Source organism: Mobula birostris, chromosome 14 (genome assembly GCF_030028105.1).
Source record: "Mobula birostris isolate sMobBir1 chromosome 14, sMobBir1.hap1, whole genome shotgun sequence".
NCBI classification, from domain to species: Eukaryota; Metazoa; Chordata; class Chondrichthyes; order Myliobatiformes; family Myliobatidae; genus Mobula; species Mobula birostris.
In genome coordinates, this window is record NC_092383.1 from 22,725,290 (window position 1) to 22,743,777 (window position 18,488).

At 41.6% G+C, this 18,488-nt stretch overlaps 1 protein-coding gene across 7 annotated transcripts in view; it reads right to left on the minus strand.

Moving 5' to 3' along the window:
• LOC140209773 (WD repeat-containing protein 72-like) overlaps nt 1–18,488 on the minus strand; it is a 360,805-nt gene that overhangs the window by 5,776 nt on the left and 336,541 nt on the right. For all 7 annotated transcript variants that reach the window (XM_072278224.1, XM_072278225.1, XM_072278229.1 and 4 more), the window contains one exon: nt 11,993–12,097. In XM_072278224.1, coding sequence (XP_072134325.1) covers nt 11,993–12,097 — 105 coding nt within the window. The remainder of the gene's footprint in view (nt 1–11,992; nt 12,098–18,488) is intronic.

Below are 18,488 nucleotides of genomic sequence, written 5' to 3' on the forward strand. Positions count from 1 at the left end.
CAGATCCTGCCCAAAGGAGATGGCAATGCCCCCGGCCAAAGAACATGGAATGTAGAACTGTACAGCACAGGCACAGGCTTTTCAGCCCATCATGTCTGCTCCAACCAAGATGTCAATCTCAACTGATCCCATTTGCCTGCACATAGACAGACACATGTATAGGCAGAAACTAAGTATCTCTTAAATGTTGCTATCGTATCTGCTTTATCGCTTTCCCTGTCAGGGCTTCTCAGGCACCTAGAAAAGAAATCTTGCCTTGCACGTCTCCTTTAAACTTTCCACCCCTCACCTTAAATCTATGCCCTCTAGTACTTGACATTTTCATCCTGGGATAAAGAAGAAGGCTCTCACTATCTACTTTATCTATGCCTCTCATAATCGAGCCTCTCTAGAGAAAAGAATCCAAGTTTGTCCAACTTCTCATTATCACTAATGCACACTCCAATTCAGGCAACATCCTGATAATCCTCTCCTGCACGCTCTTCAAAGCCTTCGCATCTCTCCTGCCGTGTGGGGACCAGAAATGCATTAACAACCTCCCTTACAGAACTTGTAGATCGCATGAGCTCTGCTCTGCAGCACACAATACTCCGGATCTCATACACTGCAGAACTTTACCCTCGGAGGACTCAGAAATAAATTCTTTGTGTGCCTGCTGTGCACTGTCCTGGAAACATGTTTGGCTGGGAACCCCACAATTTGGAAGCCACTCTATAAATACATGCCACTACGAAGCACCTTTTTTATACTGATCTGGTGAACTTGAGGTGAATTTCAGTTCACGATTATGAGCAGAAATGTTCTATCAATGGAATTTTCTGCGTTTACTGAGAGCTTTACTAAAAAACGTAAAGCTTTTAGTGTCCTCCGTCTGTATATTAAAAATCCATTCATAAGCTATTAAACCCATTAGGTGTCACTTTTCAAATGTTTTTCCATGCATCTGCTCTTAACCTTCACCTGTTATTCCCCTTACATTGGGAGTTCCCTTACTGATGTTTCTTGCTGACCATGTCAACTCAGACCAAAAATTTCCACCCAACCTTCATTTCCCTCTCCTCTCCGGAAGGTAAATGTGAATGAAGCACATGGAATGAAAATGAAGATTTTTCATACAGGCACCGGTATTCAGATCAGGGCAGCCAATGGCAATTGAAAAACGGCCAATGCTGGACACCTGAAGCAAAAATCAGATCAAATCAAGTTTAATTATCTTTCAACTATACATAGATTCAGCCAACAAAACAACACTCATCTGGGGCCAAATCATGCAAAATAGCACATTCAAGTTAGTGAGCAAAGAAGCATATTCATTCAAAACACACACACACACACACACACACACACACACACACCCACGTATAGTCCAAGACCCTGTGCGACATGTCCTGAAGTTAATGATACAGTCTCCCGGCAACGTGCAAGTGCACGCAATCCAGCCTGTCATTCCACCGCTCAACCACGGGAGTCAGCTCCAACGGGAGGTGCCGGCCCCCCAACCGAGTGTGGATGCCACGATGTGCCGGCTCCGGCATTTCCTCAGCAGGAAATGCTGGAAACACTCAGCAGATCAAACAGCGGCTGTGGAGATAGTTAATGTTTCAGGTTCAAGCGCCTTCATCATAACTGGGATGGAAAGAAAATAAGACAGTATGAAGTTGCTGGAAGAGACAAGACAAGTCAGAATATTTCTGATAGGGTGAGGCCATAGTTATTGATCTACGAAGTTACCTTGTAGACAGGAGAGAGGACATGGTTTTGTGTTCCAAAGAGTATTGAAATGAGGGTAGTTACAGAGTGAGAAAGAACAGTCAAAAGAACGTAAACGTTTCGAAATGCAGGGCTGTAGGACATACCCAATAGGTCAGGCTGACCTAATGGAGAGAGAGAACAGGAGCTGAGAGGAACCTGACCATTCTGATACGGTAGCATAGTGGTTAGCACGTCACTTTACAGTACCGGCAACTTAGATTCAATTCCTGCCATTGCCTGTAAGGAGCTTGTACATTCTCCCTGTGATGGCAAGGGTTTCATCTGGGTGCTCTGGTTTCCTCACACAGTCCAAGGGTGTACCAGGGGTTGGTACATTAATTGGTCATTGTGAATTGTCCCGTGATTAGGCTACGATTAAATTGGAGGATTGCTGGACGGTGCCACTCGAAGGGATAGAAGGGCCTACTCTGCACTGTGTGCCAATAAATAAATAACTACATAAAGAGATAGCTAGATAGAGACTTGGGATGAAAGTTACCTGAATTTGCAGAACTTGACGCTGAATCCTGAAGGCTGCAATGTGCCTAAGACAAAGATGAGGGGTTCTTCAAGCTCACATCAGGCCTTGTTATGACAGTGCAGGAGCCCACAAACAGATAAGTCAAAGTGGGATGAAGAATTGAAATGTCCGGCAACAGAAAGCACTGAGTCAACCTTATGGACTGAAGTCAGGTCCTCCGCACTGTGGTCAAAATTTCCCAATGTAACGCAGACCAGATCGCGAACTCTGAATGTGGCGCGCCAGACCGGAAGGAATGCAAGTGAATCTGTACAAGTGAAAGGCTATTTGGGCCCTAGTTGCAGCAAAGGAAAGGTAGGAACAGATAGGTGCTCCATCTCTTGCGGAGGCATTGAAAGTTGCCATGAGAAGGGGAGTGGTTGGAAAAGATGAAAGAATAAACCAGGAAGTCATGGAAGATAGAGCTGATTCAGACAGTTGAAAAGGGACAGAAGGAGAACATGTGTCTGGTGGTGGGATTTCATTTGTTGGGTGAACCTGAGGTACTTCTCCTGGTCTTTGTGGACCATCAGCATTTGGTCGACCTGGGCAACCCTGAGCTTCCTGTTGCTGGCTATTTGATTTCTCCAGCCCATTGCGCTCTGATGTAATTGTCTGTGATCTCCTTTATGGAGTGTTCTTAGCATTTTCTGTTTTTGTATTTCGAGCAGTCAGTTGATATTATCACAAATATGTTCCTTTTCTGTGGTATTATGTGTGATTCAATCTATAGATTAATAATGGAGATATAAATTATCCTCTTGGATTTACTCAGCTACTTCAGATTCATTTAAGGTTTTCTTATTTTATTAATTCACTTATTTATTATTCCAGCCATGCCCCTAGGCAACACATGTCCTTGGGCAGTAGATGCTGACCTGCCCGGTCAGGGCAACACCCTATTGCTCATGGATATGAGATGGTGAGCTACCTTCTCGTACTGCTGCAAAACCCCTGGTGAAGCAAATCACCGGGACTTACAGAGTCATAGAGACTATACAGCACGCAATTAGCTCTCTGGCCCAACAACTGCACTCGAACCACAGTGCCCACTCAGCTAGTTCCAATTTCCTGAATCTCTCCGTCCTTTCATCTACCTATCCAAGTGCTTCTTAAATGATACTTCAATAATAAAATGGTACCTCCCTCAACCACTTCCTCTGGCAGCTCATTCCATAAACTTGTCACCATCTACATGAAAACATTGCCCCTCCTTCTGGTCCCTTTTAAATATTTCCCCTCTCAGGCTAAATCTATGCCCCCTAGTTTCCCTGACCTGGGGAAAAGACTGTTACCGTCTACCTTTTCTATGCCTCTCATAATGAAACATTTCTATGACATCGCCCTTCATTCTCCGATGTTACAAGCAATGAAGACCTAAAGACCTAGCTTATCCATCCTCTCTCTGTAACTCAGGCTCTCTATTCCCAGCAATATCCTTCTAAATCTTTTCCATTTTAACCATATCCTTCCCATAACTGGGTGACTAAAACTGTCAACTTATACAACTGCAACAAAATGTCCCAACTCCTATACTCAGTTCTCTGACTGATGAAGGCCTGTGTGCTAAATGCCTTTCTTAACTACCCTGACCACCTGTGATAGCACTTTCAATGAACTATCTATTACATTTTCTAGTGTCCCACCATTCATAGTATAAGTGCTACACTGGTCTGACTTTCTACAATGCTTTACCTCATACTTATCTGTACTGAAATCCATTTGTCACTCTCCAGATCCCACCCTAAATGTTCAAGATCCCCTTGTTATCTACAATGGCCTTCTTCACTATCAACATCATCATCATCATTTTGTGCCATGTCGTATGACATGGGCGATGATGATCTCTGACTGTGATTGTTCTTGGCAAATTTTTCTACGGAGGTGTTTTGCCATTGCCTTCTTCTGGGCATTTGATCTTACAAGATGGGTGACCCCAGCCATTATCAATGCTCTTCAGAGATTGTCTGCCAGGTGTCAGTGGTCACATAACCAGGACTTGTGATATGCACCATCTGTTCATACGACCATCCACCTCCTGCTTCCATGGATTCACGTGACCCTGATCGGGGGGGAGAGCTAAGCAGGTGCTACACCTTACTCAAGAGTGGTCTGCAGACTAGCAGAGGAGATAAGCACCTTATATCTCCTTCGGTAGAGACATATCTCCACTCCACCACTATCAACACCACCTCCCAATTTCATGTCATCTGCAAAGTTACAGACCAAGCCTTGGATATTCATATTCAAATCATTTGTAAAAACAATGAATATCGGGGGCCCCACTACCAACCTCTCTGGAACACTACTACTCACAAAACAACATTCCAAGAAGCAACACTTGGACACCACTCTCTGCTTCCTACCTATGAGCCAATTTGAATCCACCGAACCAGCTCTCCCTGGATCCATGTGGCTTAACCTTCCAGGCCAGCCTATCATGCAGGACTTTGTCAAAGGCCTTGCTAAAGTCCAAATAGTTAACATCCATTGTCCTACCCTCACCTACAGTTTTGGTTACATCAAAAATCTCGAAGAGGTTCGTCAAGCATGACTTCACATGCATCAAGTCGTGCTGACTCCTCCAAATCAGAAAATGCTGGAGGAACTCAGCAGGCCAGGCAGCATCTGTGGGAATGAATAAACAGTCAATGTTTCGGGCTGGGACCATGACTGCCTATCCAAATGCCGGTAGATCCTGTCCCTCAGAATCCCCTCCAGTAGCTTCCCCACTAGAGATGTCATGCTGACCTACTTGTAGTTCTCTGGCCTGCCCTGGCTACCCTGTTTAAACAGTAGAACAACCTCAGCCACCCTCCAGTCTTTGGGAACTTCACCAGTGGCTACCGATGGAGAAAAAACATCTGTGCGAGGGCCTGCACAATTTCCTCTCGAGTCTGAGGATGTCCTCAGTTATACCCTGGGGATTGATCCACCTTAAGATGCTGTGAGGCTGCAGACACCTTCTCTCTGGTAATACGAATGCCCTCCAGAATGTTGTTTCTTTTGTCTCTTGTTCAGCCATGATATTCTCTCAGTAAACACTAAGGAGAAATATTTGTTAACTATCTCACTGATCTCCTGTGGTCCTGCTGATCACTAAGGAGACCTACTCTCTCCCCAGCTATCCATTTTTTTCTAATATATATTGTTATTTTCCTTAAACTTAACTGCCAGATTCATCTCATACCCTCGTTCGATACTCCTGATTTCCCTCTCAGAATACTTTTAATCTTTTTATGGTGATCCAATCCTGACCTCCTAAACCAATATAAATTGATAGGCTTTAAACCTAGATATGATGAAGGAATGGCAGTCTATTTCTGTATCTTACTCTGTTCACTTCTGTCAGCGAAAAGTCACGTATGTGAGAGGGTAAAGTAGGAAATCAGCACTAATGTAAAATTCAACCCTCCAATTTCAATCACTTGATTTGATGGGCTCCAAAATGTATCAGTTAAAACCACTTCACTTGGAGATTTTAATTGGAAATAAACAACTATTTGTCAGCTATAATTTAATACTTTTATGCCGTAAGCCATGGGTGACACCACATGGTTTACTCTGTGGAGAAGCCCTGCTCACAGATCAGTGCTTCCGTGCTGTGGCTTCATCCACTCAGTGTTCTGGTTGACTGAAGCAGTCTACTGGGAAAGCAAGACTGTTAAATTCATCTCCTGGCGAAATACAATTGTGTTTATTCACACACCACATTTAAACCTTACGTTCCCATTCTTGCTTATAACTGCTGACTTTCCATTTCCACAATCAGGATAAGGTGTAGAGGATAATTTACGATTCTGTGCTCCCAGCGGAGAGGATGGACAGGAAATGCAGGCAATGCACACGCGAGTATCCAATTGTAACGTTACCCCCAGAGACAGACAGAGCGCATGAGAAGAACACCATGACAACAGAGGAATCTATCACCAACAGTCAGAACTGTACAGGGAGTTCGGTTGCCATTTGTTCTCAATGCTTCTTTGTGACAGGTTCTGATAGTGGGAACGCAAGCTTATTTTAATAAAGCTTGCCACAGCAAACATGTCAAGTAATGAGTTTTATTTATTTGCTTCTGGGATGCGAACGTCATTTGCAACATCTTGATTTATTTTCCATCCTGAATTGCACTTAAATTGTGGAAGGCAGCTTGTAGTAAACACATTCTTGGTTTTGGAGTTAAGGATGGGAGGTTTCCTTCAGAGAGTATCACAGTGTCATAGAGATATGGAAATAAGCCCTTTGGCTTATTGACTGTGCACTGACCAATCAGCATTTACCTACACTAATCCTGTTTTACTTTCTCCATGTTCCCATTAACTTCTACATTAACACCTACATTGGCGATGCCCGTTGTAAACTGGGGGCACTGCTTCGTTGAGCACTTCTGCTCCGTCTGCCACAAGCCGAGCTTCCCGCTGGCCAAACATTTTAATTCTGATTCCCATTCCTGTTCTGACATGTCGATCCATGGCCTCCTCTTGTGCCAAGATGAGGCCACCCTCAGGGTGGAGGAGCAACACCTTATACTCCATCTAGGTAGCCTCCAACCTGAATATCAATAGCTCCTTCTGGTAATAAAATGAACACCCTCCCTTCTTCCTCTATTCCCCATTCTGACCTTTCACCTCTTCTCACCTACCTATCGCTTCCCCTTGGGTCCCCTCCTCCTTCCCTTTCTCCTATGGTCCACTCTTCACTCCTATCAGATTCCTTCTTCTCCAGCCCTTGACCTTTCCCACTCACCTGGCTTCATCTATCGCCTCCCTCCTTACCCTCCCCCCACCTTTTTCTTCTGGCATCTTCCCCCTTCCTTTTCAGTCCTGAAGATGAGTGTCGGCCCGAAACCTCAACTGTTTATACATTTCTGTAGATGCTGCCTAACCTCCAGGATTTTGTGTGTGTCGTTTCCCTCCAATTCTACCACATCCAATCTTCAGAGCCACTTGCGGTGACCACTTAGCTCACCAAGCCACGCATCTTTGAGAGGAAACCAAAGCACTTGGAGGAAAACCACACAATCGCAGCAAGTATGTGCAAACAGCATGTAAAGAGCAGCAGAGGTCTGATATGAAGCAGTGGAGACTACCTCAGTAGATATATCTCAGCCAAGGTTGGCCAGATTTTTGCATAGTAGGGGAATTTAGGGTAATGGGGAAAAGGCAGGTAGGTGGAGATGAGTCCATGATCAGATCAGCCATGATCTTATTGAATGGCGGAGAAGGCTCAATGGGCCAGATGGAACTACTCCTGCTCCTATTTCTTATGTTCTTATGTTGAACTTGTATTTGCTGGAGTTGTGAGACTAGCAATCCACTAGTTGTGCCATTGCCCTTCCCTCCTCCAAGGGGCATCAGTGAATCAGGTTTTCCTGATGATCCAGAAAGAGATTGCTAAAACAAACTTCTCAAAGGTTCAAAGTATGCATGCAGTATACAATCCCACAGACAGCCATGAAGCAAAGAAACATCACGGAACCCTTTTCAAAGAAAACATCAGATACCCAACGTGCAAAAAACAGAACGGATGACGCAAATGGCAAAAAAAAACGAATGAAAAATACAGAATACAAAACACTAAACCATAGAGTCATTGAACAGTCTAGCAATGTTCAGTTTGTTTCAGTTCAGTTTAATTTAGCGCTGTATCATTCACTGACTGCAGGCAGTCAATTTAAATGAACACAAAGTGCCCGAAATGCACAGAGGGTCAGGCAACATTTGCGTCAGAACGGGAAAAGTGAGAAATCTAGTTTTAAGTGGCAGAGGGGGAGGTGTAGAGAGAACAAAGGTTGTTCAGGTGATATAGTTACCTAGTTACTAGATGAATAAGAGTCGTAGTGTGAGGATAAAAGAAAGAAGCCTGCTGGTAAATGTGTGAGGGAGAAGACAGTAGCTGCTGCAAATACGAACCCAAGGAGGATGCTGGAAATACTCAGCAGATTAGGCAGCATCTGTGGAGAGTGACAAATGGAGTTAAAGTGGATGACCGTACAACAGAACTGGTCATTTGGCTATCTGAGATAATCTATAGAATGCTTGCAATCCAAAATGATCAAAGTTGTAGCTGGTTAAGTTTGCGAGATAATGGTTATCTAGGAATTCTGAGCAGGCTCAGCTTTCCCCACAATGCATTAGGCCCCATCTTTGTATATCCGTGTCAAATTCCTCTTCATGCCTGTCGAACTGGCTGATGCACTTGGTGGTTGGATATTTAACAGTGATTTTGTGGTGCTGTATATTCATCCTCAAGTGCTGGGCCTAATTTATTACCATAAAACTACCACAGCCAGTTTCATATTATTCCTCTTTTATATGACCAGGGTACTGTAGAAATTGGCCTTTTACTGTATGGAGCACATGCCTGAATTAGTGATGTAAACATGCTGGCTGCTATATTTCAAATATGCTACCATGATATGTATCATTATTTCCTGACAGCAAATGATCATTCAGTCCTTTGAGTCTAAGGAAGATCACAGAGCAATATCATCAATCCCATACTCCCACTTGTTTGCCTGTCTTATTCTCTCTCAAATGCCCAGTACTCCTTACTCTTCCCAACATACACCTACAGTAGGACTACATTTTTATAATAACCATTTAACCTAACATCCAGCAAGTCTTAGGGGTGGGGAAAGAAAGCGGAGGAGCTAGGGGAAAGCACACATGGTTTGAGGGGAATGAATATGGTCACAAACAAATTCTGTACAGACAGGATCGAGAGGTCACAGGAGCTGAGAGGTTGCTTGCTTCCTGCCTGTAATAAGTGATAAGCCTTTCCCATCCAGTTCTCCAGAAAGTGTGATATAAATTGCTGTAGAAATGAAACATCTTGAAGGGGCTATCTAGTAGAATTACTCCAGCTGTGCAGACCACTTAAGCAAGATTTTCTTAACATAATGATCCATCACGTGAGAAATGCCATTCATAGTAAGTCCATCCCCACCGCAAATTCATTTACAGATCGAGTTTCTAAACACCATATGGATTTTTCCTCATTTCTTTCAACATAATAGTACACTTTGTCATAAAGTTACCTATTCACTGAATAGACCTTGGGAGAATGGTGTAGGAAAACTCGGGGATTCCCAAAAGTATTGTGCAAAGTTAAGAACATTGATATAATCTTATATCTGTATAACCCTAGGTACTGTCCTATCTTTCAGTTGTACAACTAGGGACCATCAAGTGCTTCACCATTTCCACCTTCTGAGGCCTGCTCTTAACAGTCCAGACTAAATCGGAAGCTCACAGAATAGATACACATGTAGTCATTGTAGACAGCAAACACTGCCCACTATCAACGTCTTGTAGCTTTGCATGGAGCTTTTTTTGAAATATCTGTATCATAATGTTTTAATCTGTTCATTTCTTTAGATATTATCTTTCTTGGAAAGAGGATATTAACACAGAAGTATGCCAACATCACAATGGATCAGTGTAAAGGTTGGCAGAAGGGAAAGATATGTGGCAAAAAGCTTTTGTGTAGATTTTGTACTCTGGGCTCCCTTAAAAGTTTCAATGTATTACAAAATGGTCACTGGAGGAAGATGATTCTGAGTGTTTTTTTTCAAATTTGGTGATTTTTCTGTGGAGTTCCATGTTGGATGTAATTTTCATTCGCATGGCCGTTGAGAAATAAGATCATATACAGAATAGAAATTCGCTGTCTGCTACACACTGCAGATCATACACAACTTTCAAAAAAGCTCATTTCATTTAAGCCAATAGATCTGAATTGAGGAAGCACAGATAACTCATTGCTGACACTTTACACGTTGTGCACTTTACAGATGGGCTGTGGATGTGTTCCGACCAGGCTTTCCAATGATGTGTGTGTTGGTGGGAGTTGGGGGTGGGGAGGGCTGTCGGGACTGCAGGAAACTGAGCAATTGAAAGATTTTGCTCCGAAGTCTGTAAGAGACTTATAATTTTGCTGATGTTTGTTAAGTGGAGAGCAGCATATGCACTTTCCTCTCTATGTTGAAAGGCTGAAGTGTTAATTTCCCATGGAAAATGGGTGACCTCTCCTTGAAGGATTTCTTTTACCTGTCTTACTTTCTGTATGATTCCATCGAAAGGCACATTTTTTTTGTAACTGTGTAACTATATGACAAGTAGAAGTCTGTACTAAATGCATGCTATGGGTGCAATAAAATTGTGTGCAAGTTTAGACGCATGAGCAATTAGTCTGAAAGTAAAACAAATTGCAAAACTCTGCAGGACTCCAGCAAATTGTGCAGAAATTGCAAGAGAAGTGTATGTACTGCGACGTGAATACGACATGTTGCGGCAATCAGCCAATGAAATATAATAAATTAAGCTGGGATTTGAAAAATCGTTCTCTACTTCTCAGCTAAATTTTTAAAAGGGCAGCCTCAGTCACTTTTGGTTCAGTTGGCATTTTCTTCCAAGTTATCTTAATTTCTTATAACTGAATCGCACGCTGAGGTGCTGCGATAAATAATTCATGGGTCGAGCTCTTTGTTGCACATCCCCGAGATTGCAAGCTGGAATACTGACAGCTGTGTCTGGACAAACACTGGAGATTTGACATGACAAGCAACTAACAAGTTTCTTTTCGTTTGTTCTGTTGGCACACAATGCAGTGGGCGCAAAAGCCCAGAAATCAGAAAAGGGTCCCTTTATTTTTGCACAAGTGTATGCCACATCAGCTAATATCTGACCAGTAACCTCTGGTCATTTACCACTGCCCCACCCCCTCATGCTTCACACATGCCCGCGTCCTTCACGCCTGTCGACCGATCAATACGAACAATTCTTGGAGAAATACAATGTATCCATGGCAACAAAGCCACATATTCTCGATGGAAGCCAATGAGACCAGTAGTGAAATCTCAGGAGGGTTTCCGTCTTACAAAGCAAGACATATTTTGATATAGGTATGTCTACTCACAAAAAAAGCAATAATTTTTTCACATCAGAACCTGCTGGGTACAAGTACATTACATTAAAGGGATTTTTAATTTTGTGTGTTTGAATCATTATGATTGACTGATGTTGTAAAGTGAAAGATAACATTCAAAAGGGATGCACACAAGTTCGTTATTCATTTAAAACCGTACTGCAGTTTAGAGAAAGGATTAGAAGAATAGGCCCTGAAACTTGGCAGCAATGCAGGCATCAAACTTCCGAGGAATCTAGGTTGAGTGGAGTAGCTGAAAGATAATCCTGGAGCCACGAGTCCAATCTGGGTTTGGAGATGACCTCGGGGACCTGACATGGATTTCAAACTGCACCCTTCCACTGAAAATTAAATCTCAGCAGCTCTCTTGTGAGATGGATCAGGGGACTGTTCGCAGCTGCCCCTGTCAGGGCTGGCTGCAAGATTTGGAAACCTCTTAGCTCAGTTGACAGGCCTCAGAGAGAAGGAATAAAAGAAAATGGTACATGATTCGGCACACAGTGGCTGTCCAAGAAACTTAGGAAAGCAAGTAAAGAAATGATCACACAAAAACACCCAAACTAAATTAAGAATAAAAACTCAGTGGGAAAGTAAAAGAAGAAATTGAATGAAGAGTTTTCCTTTGGAAAAAAAATGAAGAATTGTACATACACATTCTGAATGTACAGTGTTGTACTTTACTGCAGTCAGAGAGACATGAAGATATCAAGGTCCTCTCTGCTTCTGCAGCCACACAGCTCCATGTCATATTTGTCACTCTACATTTCCCACCTATCTTTCAATGGCTTTCACCTGGACTGTCAGACTCTTCAAAGGCACATCCATCAGCCACCTCCTTGGGTCCTTGGTGCTTTGCCAGGTCTGGGCTGCAGTCATCTGTGACCACGTTGACTGAAGCTGTAAAACAATAGAAAGAGCAAACTAAGAAAGAGCACTCATAACAAAATACTTTCCAGGGCTAATTTTAGCTTTGAGCAACATGAATTGACGTGCTATCTGATTATGAAGAAGTAAAAGAGGAAATGAAGCAAATACTGGTACACAACTAACACACCCAAGATTAACAGAAGAAAATCTATGCAAATGTTATCATTTTTCTCACCGATGTACGATACTCGGGAACGATGCTTAAATTTTCTCATTGCATTTATCTTGCTTAGTGCTTACTGAATATGACCATACACTTGATTGAGTTTGTAACAGATGCCCTATACACCAACACTTGAAATGTGGCAAAATATTAGAGTTTAACGTGAAAATGATTGAACACTTTATTGAGAGTCAGAATGAATAAATGAAAAGCAAGCCTGCAGTATTATGAAAAGAGAAACAACATGGTTATACAATCATATTTTGGAATCTTTTATGCAGCTCGTATGTGTAATTGGTGTAAATAATTCACCACATACTTGAGTAAGGAATTACTATGATCAATTTGTGCAGTCAAATGATACACATATTGCTTTTGAATGCAGTTGAGACTCTACTGCCCACCGGGATCATTGCATTTCTTTCCTTCGGTTCTCTTTCCAAGCACTCTTAAAGGCAATGGCACAGAGCAAATGTCACCGGCGTGTAACACCTATCCACATTAAAATGAATCACTCTTGTTTCATGAACTTCTCAATGCAGGTATTTAAATATTCATTTAATAGAGAGAGAGAAAAAAAATAGTCCAACAGCTTGAAGAATCTAATGCTGCAATTCTTAATCTCTACAACATTACAAAATAGGAATGATTTTCCCATGCTCTTTCGCAACTTCTGAACCAAGCCTTAAAGTGGACCAGTGTGGTTTTCCACATTGTGATGAAGGCAGGAAGAGTAAAGGTACACTGCAATATTGGGTCAAGGGGGCAGTGGACTCTGCTCTACAAGAGTGGCAGAAGCTGAACGTTGCACCCTCCAAGACTGACAACCCTTCACCTCAGCACAACGAGTCACTGGTGGGGGGCAGGGGGGAATGAGTTCTCTGAAAAGAGAGCCCAGAAATATCACACAAAGAAGTTGGAACTAGTTAGCGTTAAAGATTGTGTAGCTGGGTAGCATGGCGGCCAGCGAAACACTTTACTGTGCCAGTGATCAGGGTTCTATTCCTGCTTCTGTATATGTAAGGAGTTTCCACATTCTCCCCATGACTGTGTGTGAGCTTCCTCTGCATGCTCCAACGTAAGGGTTAGTAAGCTGTGGGCCTGTTATGCTGGCGTCACTTCTGGGCTGCCCCCAGCACGTCCTTGGATTGTGTTGGTCGTTGATACAAATGATGCATTTCAATGCATGTTTCGAAGTACATGTGATAAATAAGGTTAATCTTTATCTTTGAAGTGGTAAGACGGAGGAAAATCCATGATGTTTATGAATAGAAGTACGAGTTTAATGAAATATGAATTAATATGTTCAAACAAATATATAAAACAAATACAATAAAACCCCACACATCAAAGTTGCTGGTGAACGCAGCAGGCCAGGCAGCATCTCTAGGAAGAGGTACAGTCGACGTTTCGGCCCGAGACCCTTCGTCAGGACAATAAAGCCCAATAACTTTGTCCATCGCCCATCAATTACCAATCCTATTGTCAATCAACTGTGGACCATTTACGGTGCAGGCAACAAAAGTGGGAAGTGAAGCAGGGTCAGCCTATAGCAGTGACCAAGGCAAGTAAAGAAGTACAAAGGAACTTGAGTATATACATTCTGTTTATATTGTGAATTGGCCTGGGATAAGAAACCTGTGAAAACCTACTGATTGTGTTACTCTTCAGCTTTGCACACGAAGGAACTACAGAAGTATAAAACTAAGTTACTAAAACTTTACAGACAAACATATACTGTGAGCAAGTGTAACAAAAGCTGAACCTACTAGGAAAAATACAATAAAAACAATACTCTGGACTCCAACAAAACTGATGCTGTTTTGATCCAATGTGAAGACAGAAAGAAATCAGGATCAGGTTTAATATCACTGGTATTTGTCGTGAAATTTGTTAAATTAGTGGCAGCAGTACAGTGCAATACATAATAAAACTATAAATAACAATAAGGGAGATATATATATATATATATATATATATATATATATATGCAAAGGTCTACCCACTGTAGATATCTGGATATTTCTGTATGTTTATTAATCATTAGCCTTTTGTAATCATCTTCCAGTGGAATACAAATAGATTAAACTGCACTACATTTTAGGGAGTTGGCCATATGAGGAGGATTTCTAGTTTGCCTTTATTGTGAAGTAGTTAGAGTTAAAATCCACATTTAAACTCTTCTGTCAAAGGAGAAAGTGAAAAAAAGCTTCCTAGGCTGGTGCTGTTGATAGTATCAGTTCTATCAAGGTCTGGACCAGTGCTCATGCTGATTTCACATGCTGAACCTTGCCACATAGACTTTTCATGGTGCTTTAAGCCCAAACTTCCAGTCCATCCTCACTAATGTGGCTGCCCTGTGAGGTCTCAGACAGTGCACCCTGCAGTCCTGTCCTTGCACCATCTTAATGGTCGTTTGACACTTGATTTCTACCAAAACTCTTTTTAACTATTTTGAATGACAAAACAGACATTTACAATAGTTAAACAGATTTAAATTAAAATGTAAAAATTATTTCAAAATGCTTAAAATGTATCTAAACCACTACATTCATTTTGGAATCTAAGTTGTTACCCCATTCAATTACATACAGTAGCTTTGGTTGATGTAAGGTTAAGGGGCCAGGTATGAAGTTCTTCTGGTCTCCATACTGAGATCAGCACAGATCAGATGTTTATTTGCTACAACACAAATAACATGTATGGAAATCAAGTCGTCAACTCAAGTTTATTGTCATTTAACTATATACATATATATAAAACATATAGCCATATAATGCATATTGAAATGAGACAATGTTTCTCCACACCAGGGTGTAAAGCCCAGTGGTACACATAATACACAATAACTTATGAAAGTAATGATAAAATCTACAGATGAATCATGCAAAATAACAAACTAAAGTGCATAAATTAAATATTGCAAAGTAAGGAACAGATTAACCGTGCCACTTCAGATACGATGTAGCAGGGAGTTCAGTAGCGTAATGGCCTGAAGGAAGAAACTGTTTCCCATCTTGACTGTTCATGCATTTATGCATTGGAGTCTCCTGTCTGATGGTAGAAAGTCAAAGAGGATGCTGGATGGATGGGTGGGATCCTTAATAACACTTTTTTATAGGCATCCGTTAGTCTCATGAGACCATGGATTTGCAACTTGGAAGGTTTCCAGGGTGCAGGCCTGGGTAAGGTTGTATGGAAGACCAGCAGTTGCCCATGCTGCAAGTCTCCCCTCTCCATGCCACCAATGTTGTCCAAGGGAAGGGCATTAGGACCCATACAGCTTGGTACCGGTGTTGTCGCAGAGCAATGTGTGGTTAAGTGCCTCACTCAAGGACACAACACGCTGCCTCAGCCAAGGCTCGAACCAGCGACCTTCAAATCACTAGACGAACGCCTTAACCACCTGGCCACACGCCAAGTGGTTATACAAGTAATAATACTATGGTAACAGTTAACCTTTGGACTTCAGTTAGCTGATGTCCAATTGTGTTAATATCTTATATCAAGGTATCACGTATTTATGAAAATATTTCATTTATAGATCACATTTGATTTCAATCATCAATGCAAGATTCAAGACCAAGCTTCAAGTTTATTTGTCACAGGTACATCAAAACCTACAAAGAAATGTGTTGCTTGCATTAAAGCTAACACACCCGAAGGAGTCGCCCACACGTGCCACTGCCATCATAGCATGCCCATAATCCTGGGCAGAACTACACAGAAAACTCTGTACAGTATCAGCACAATAACCTGTCATCAACACCCTGTGATACACTCGCCGACCCTTTCACAAGAGTGGCCTGTAATGTACAATGTTGGTTGTTGGCAATTAGAATTTGGGCTGTAGAAGAGGGAGGCTTCCCACCACCGGCATCACGCACACAGAACTTGAACGCTCTGCTAATTAATTTTGGAAACAGAGTTAAATCCTAAGACTTTGCACTAATTCATTAATGGACAAAGTGTAGCTTATCACCATATAAGCAAAAGCAATGGACATTTAGGATGTACTCTAGTTAGAAATTTCTACTCATGATGAAATGACAAAAAGAAGGTGACGACTAAATTATAGTGAAATAAAAGATTATCAATTGTTTAATTAAGATGCAGAAATTATATTCATATGGACACCGCATTTATTCTCTCAGCGACCACTTTATTAGATATCTCCTGTACCTAATAAAATGGCAACTGAGTGCATGTTCGTGGTCTTCTGCTGCTGTAGCCCATCCATTTCAAGGTTCGACTTGTACATTCAGTGATGTTCTTCTGCACACCACTGTTGTAATGTATGGTTATTTGAGTTACTGTCACCTTCCTGTCAGCTTGAACCAGTCTGGCCATTCTCCTCTGACCTCTCTCATTAACAAGGTGTTTTCACCCACAGAACTATCGCTCATTGGATGTTTTTTTTTTTGCTTATCGCACCTGTCTCTGTAAACTCTACTGACTGCTGTACGAGAAAATCTCAGGATATCAGGAGTTTCTGAGGTACTCAAGCCACCCTGTCTGGCACCAACAATCATTCCACGATCATAGTCACTTAGATAGCATTTCTTCCCCATAACAACTGAACCCCTTGAGCATGTCTGTATGCTTTTATACATTAATTTGCTGCAACATGATTGGCTGATTAGATATTTGTATTAAAGAGCAGGTGTACTGGTGTACCTAACAAGGTGGCCACGGAGCATGTAACAACATATAGAAAGTGATAGTATTAAACTGGGCATCTATTGACACCCTTCCTTGCTAAAATCTCTTTCCCATTCTTTCCTGCACTGTCTCACTCACTCTCTTTTTATATATCTCAGTCTTTTCATATGCAGAGGCACAGACATGGAACTGAAAGCTAGAAACCTCACTTTTAAATGATCAGTTACCGTTACGCTGACAAGGAAACAGAGTTTGTTTTGCAGAGTTGACATTAATGGTGACAAATTACACTACAGTGAATTAAAAAGAATCTGCACAAAGAAAACAATGTATTTGGTCTCTGCAGAGTCAATTTTAGAGGAGACCCACTATACAAGGGTATATTATAATGCAGACAATCAATTAATCAAATCCCTTCAGTTATTTAAGAAATTATTACAAAATAATGTAACTGCTCGGGAGTGGAATAAAAATCTACTAATTAATGCATAGCATTTTAAATTAATAATTTTCATCCTGTAGGAAAGCTGCAATATCAACCGCCATATTCTGCAAAGGAACACCGAGGTTAGCGACAGGCTACCATGATGGGAAACCCGACTGAGCACACAGTGCATTCCTGTCAGAGATTCCACTCAGTGTGTCACTATCAGTTGGTGGCCAGGTGAGTCTATTATGTCAGAACATAGGAATTCTGGAAAAGACAATCCCTACTGAAAAATAAAACATAAAATGACAATTCTTCAGAGATCAGCACATCTGTGATTAAACTGTCCAGAAGGAAAAAGCTTTTAACCAATCTTTCAGTACTGCTTTGGGTTGTACCTTACGCAGCAATAATCTCAGTGCTGTAGTTCTGGGAAGATTCGAGTTGGTTTAATGTGAACCTGAAGTAAATGATAATCAACTCAAATGTTTAGTTAAAGGAATTCTTTCCTTATCCAATCAGTCACACTCAGGCACTCCCAAGTATCAGCTCATAATCTGCACAGAAACAGTTTACCAAAGTGGGTAATAATTGCAGTTTATCTAATGTTTAGTTCACATAAGCATTGCCGCACAAATATTTTAGGCCCTTGCAGTCTGACAAATTTCACTGATTTCCCTTGATAAGGCATAGCTGTAGAAACAACAAGAGGCCAGGGAGGTGGGACAAATCACCAGCTGTAGGGTTTTCCTACTAAACATCACAAAGCAATTGTTAATCCTACAGAACAATGATGGCAAAAGTTGACACCTTTGCTGTAATCACAGCAACACAAGTCCAGCTCGATAGTTCCAGATGACGAAAGAAAAGTCATATGAAATACCATCCTTCTCTTCAGATGCTGTCAGAATTTTTGAGTATTCCCAGCATTTTCTGTTATTATTTTGATTTGACATGAATGCTGACAAGATGACATATTGCAATGGATCAAAGCTTCCCCATGGTTGGTACTCTACATTCCAAAATAAAGACATAAAGTCATAGAGTTACAGAACATTATGCACAGAAACAGGCCCTTTGGCCCATCTAGTCTGTGCAGAACTATTAAT